At 55.7% G+C, this 1,333-nt stretch overlaps 1 protein-coding gene across 1 annotated transcript in view; it reads right to left on the bottom strand.

Annotated features, from left to right (window-relative positions):
• CACNG3 (calcium voltage-gated channel auxiliary subunit gamma 3) overlaps positions 1-1,333 on the bottom strand; it is a gene marked incomplete at its 5' end in the record, with an annotated part of 4,457 nt that overhangs the window by 2,498 nt on the left and 626 nt on the right. Inside the window, one exon of the mRNA XM_010176355.1 lies at positions 1-4. This exon is cut by the window's left edge and continues 126 nt beyond it. Coding sequence (XP_010174657.1) covers positions 1-4 — 4 coding nt within the window. The remainder of the gene's footprint in view (positions 5-1,333) is intronic.

Below are 1,333 nucleotides of genomic sequence, written 5' to 3'. Positions count from 1 at the left end.
CTGACTGCCCCTGCGGGACAGGGAGCAGTACAGGGTCAGTCCCGACATCGCTGCCACAGTGGGGGCTGCTGGCATCTCCCACACCAATTGTTGTGATGCCACGAGGGATGGGGAGACCCAGCACGGGTCCCCGCCATCCATCCTCTGCTTGTCCCCGAGCTGCTCAGCTCCAGGCTCACCCTGGAGCCCAGCACCAGCCCTGCAAACCCGCCGATTCCAGCTTCCCATCCCCAAACCAGCTTCAACCCTGAATTCCTCTTTTCTTTTTTTTCCTCTTAGGCTATTTCAAGGAATTATTTTTTCCAGCCTGGTCACACAGTCAGCGCTGGCAATTTACCTTCCAGTCACCAAACTCACCACCCACCAGTTCAGGCTACAGCTGTGACCTGAGCCCAGGGGCTGCAGAACCCCCCAGCCATAGGGTCAGGAACCCGTCCCTTGGGTCCCCAAACTATCACAGCTGCTTCAAAAGTCAAGAATTTACAAACTAACACACCTGAAGTTCAACAAAAAGTTGTTTTCTGATGTAGGGGAGGAACCTTATAAAAATGAATAAAGAGCCCAAGACCCCGAGCCCACCACGTGTGATGCCCGTCACCCCAGTGCTGCCCAGAGAAGAGGCTTTTCTACATGGCCTGTCAGATGTTCAGCTTCCAGAAGGACACTGAGGAGCAACCAATGCAGCAAACCACGACCTGCTGCACTGACACACACTGTGCCTTGGATTGGGCTCTCCTCCGTCTCTCAGGGCCTTTATTAAAAGCACAGAAATACAGAGAAGCCCCATTAAAATGCCATTCTGGGGGCTTTAAAATAGACTTTTTATTTTAAATGTGGGAGGGGGCGGGAGAAGAACTCAAATGCTAATCTGCTGAATTGCAGAGTGATTCCATTAACCACGCTCCCCTCTGCCACGGGTGAGCGGAGCTGAGGGCTCCCTGCAGAGGGAGAAAATGGGGAGTTCAGAGCAACATCTGGACGAGCAGCAGCTGCCTTGGGCGGGAGCCACTGCCCAGCCAGGGGGTCAGGGCTGAGCACAGGGCGATGGGAGCTGGGGGTCACTTTGTCCCCAGGGATCCCCCCCAGCCCCAGCAGCTCAGAGATCCAACGTCTCCGAGGTGCCACGTGCCCCTGATGTTCTTACTCGTCTGGAAATGGAGGTGATCAAACAAACCATCTCCCAGTCTGGCACACGTGTGTGTTTGCTGACGTGCCAGGCGGTGTGTCCGTGCTGCTTTACACCCCAGGGTGCGTGTCACTCGTGTCCAGCCCCTGTCACCCTATGGTTTGGTGTCCCAGCGCTCACTTGTGCCCGCAAAGCGCTCGTGGGACG

Source organism: Antrostomus carolinensis, unplaced genomic scaffold, assembly GCF_000700745.2.
Source record: "Antrostomus carolinensis isolate BGI_N321 unplaced genomic scaffold, ASM70074v2 scaffold24689, whole genome shotgun sequence".
NCBI classification, from domain to species: Eukaryota; Metazoa; Chordata; class Aves; order Caprimulgiformes; family Caprimulgidae; genus Antrostomus; species Antrostomus carolinensis.
This window is presented reverse-complemented; position numbering and strand designations above follow the sequence as displayed.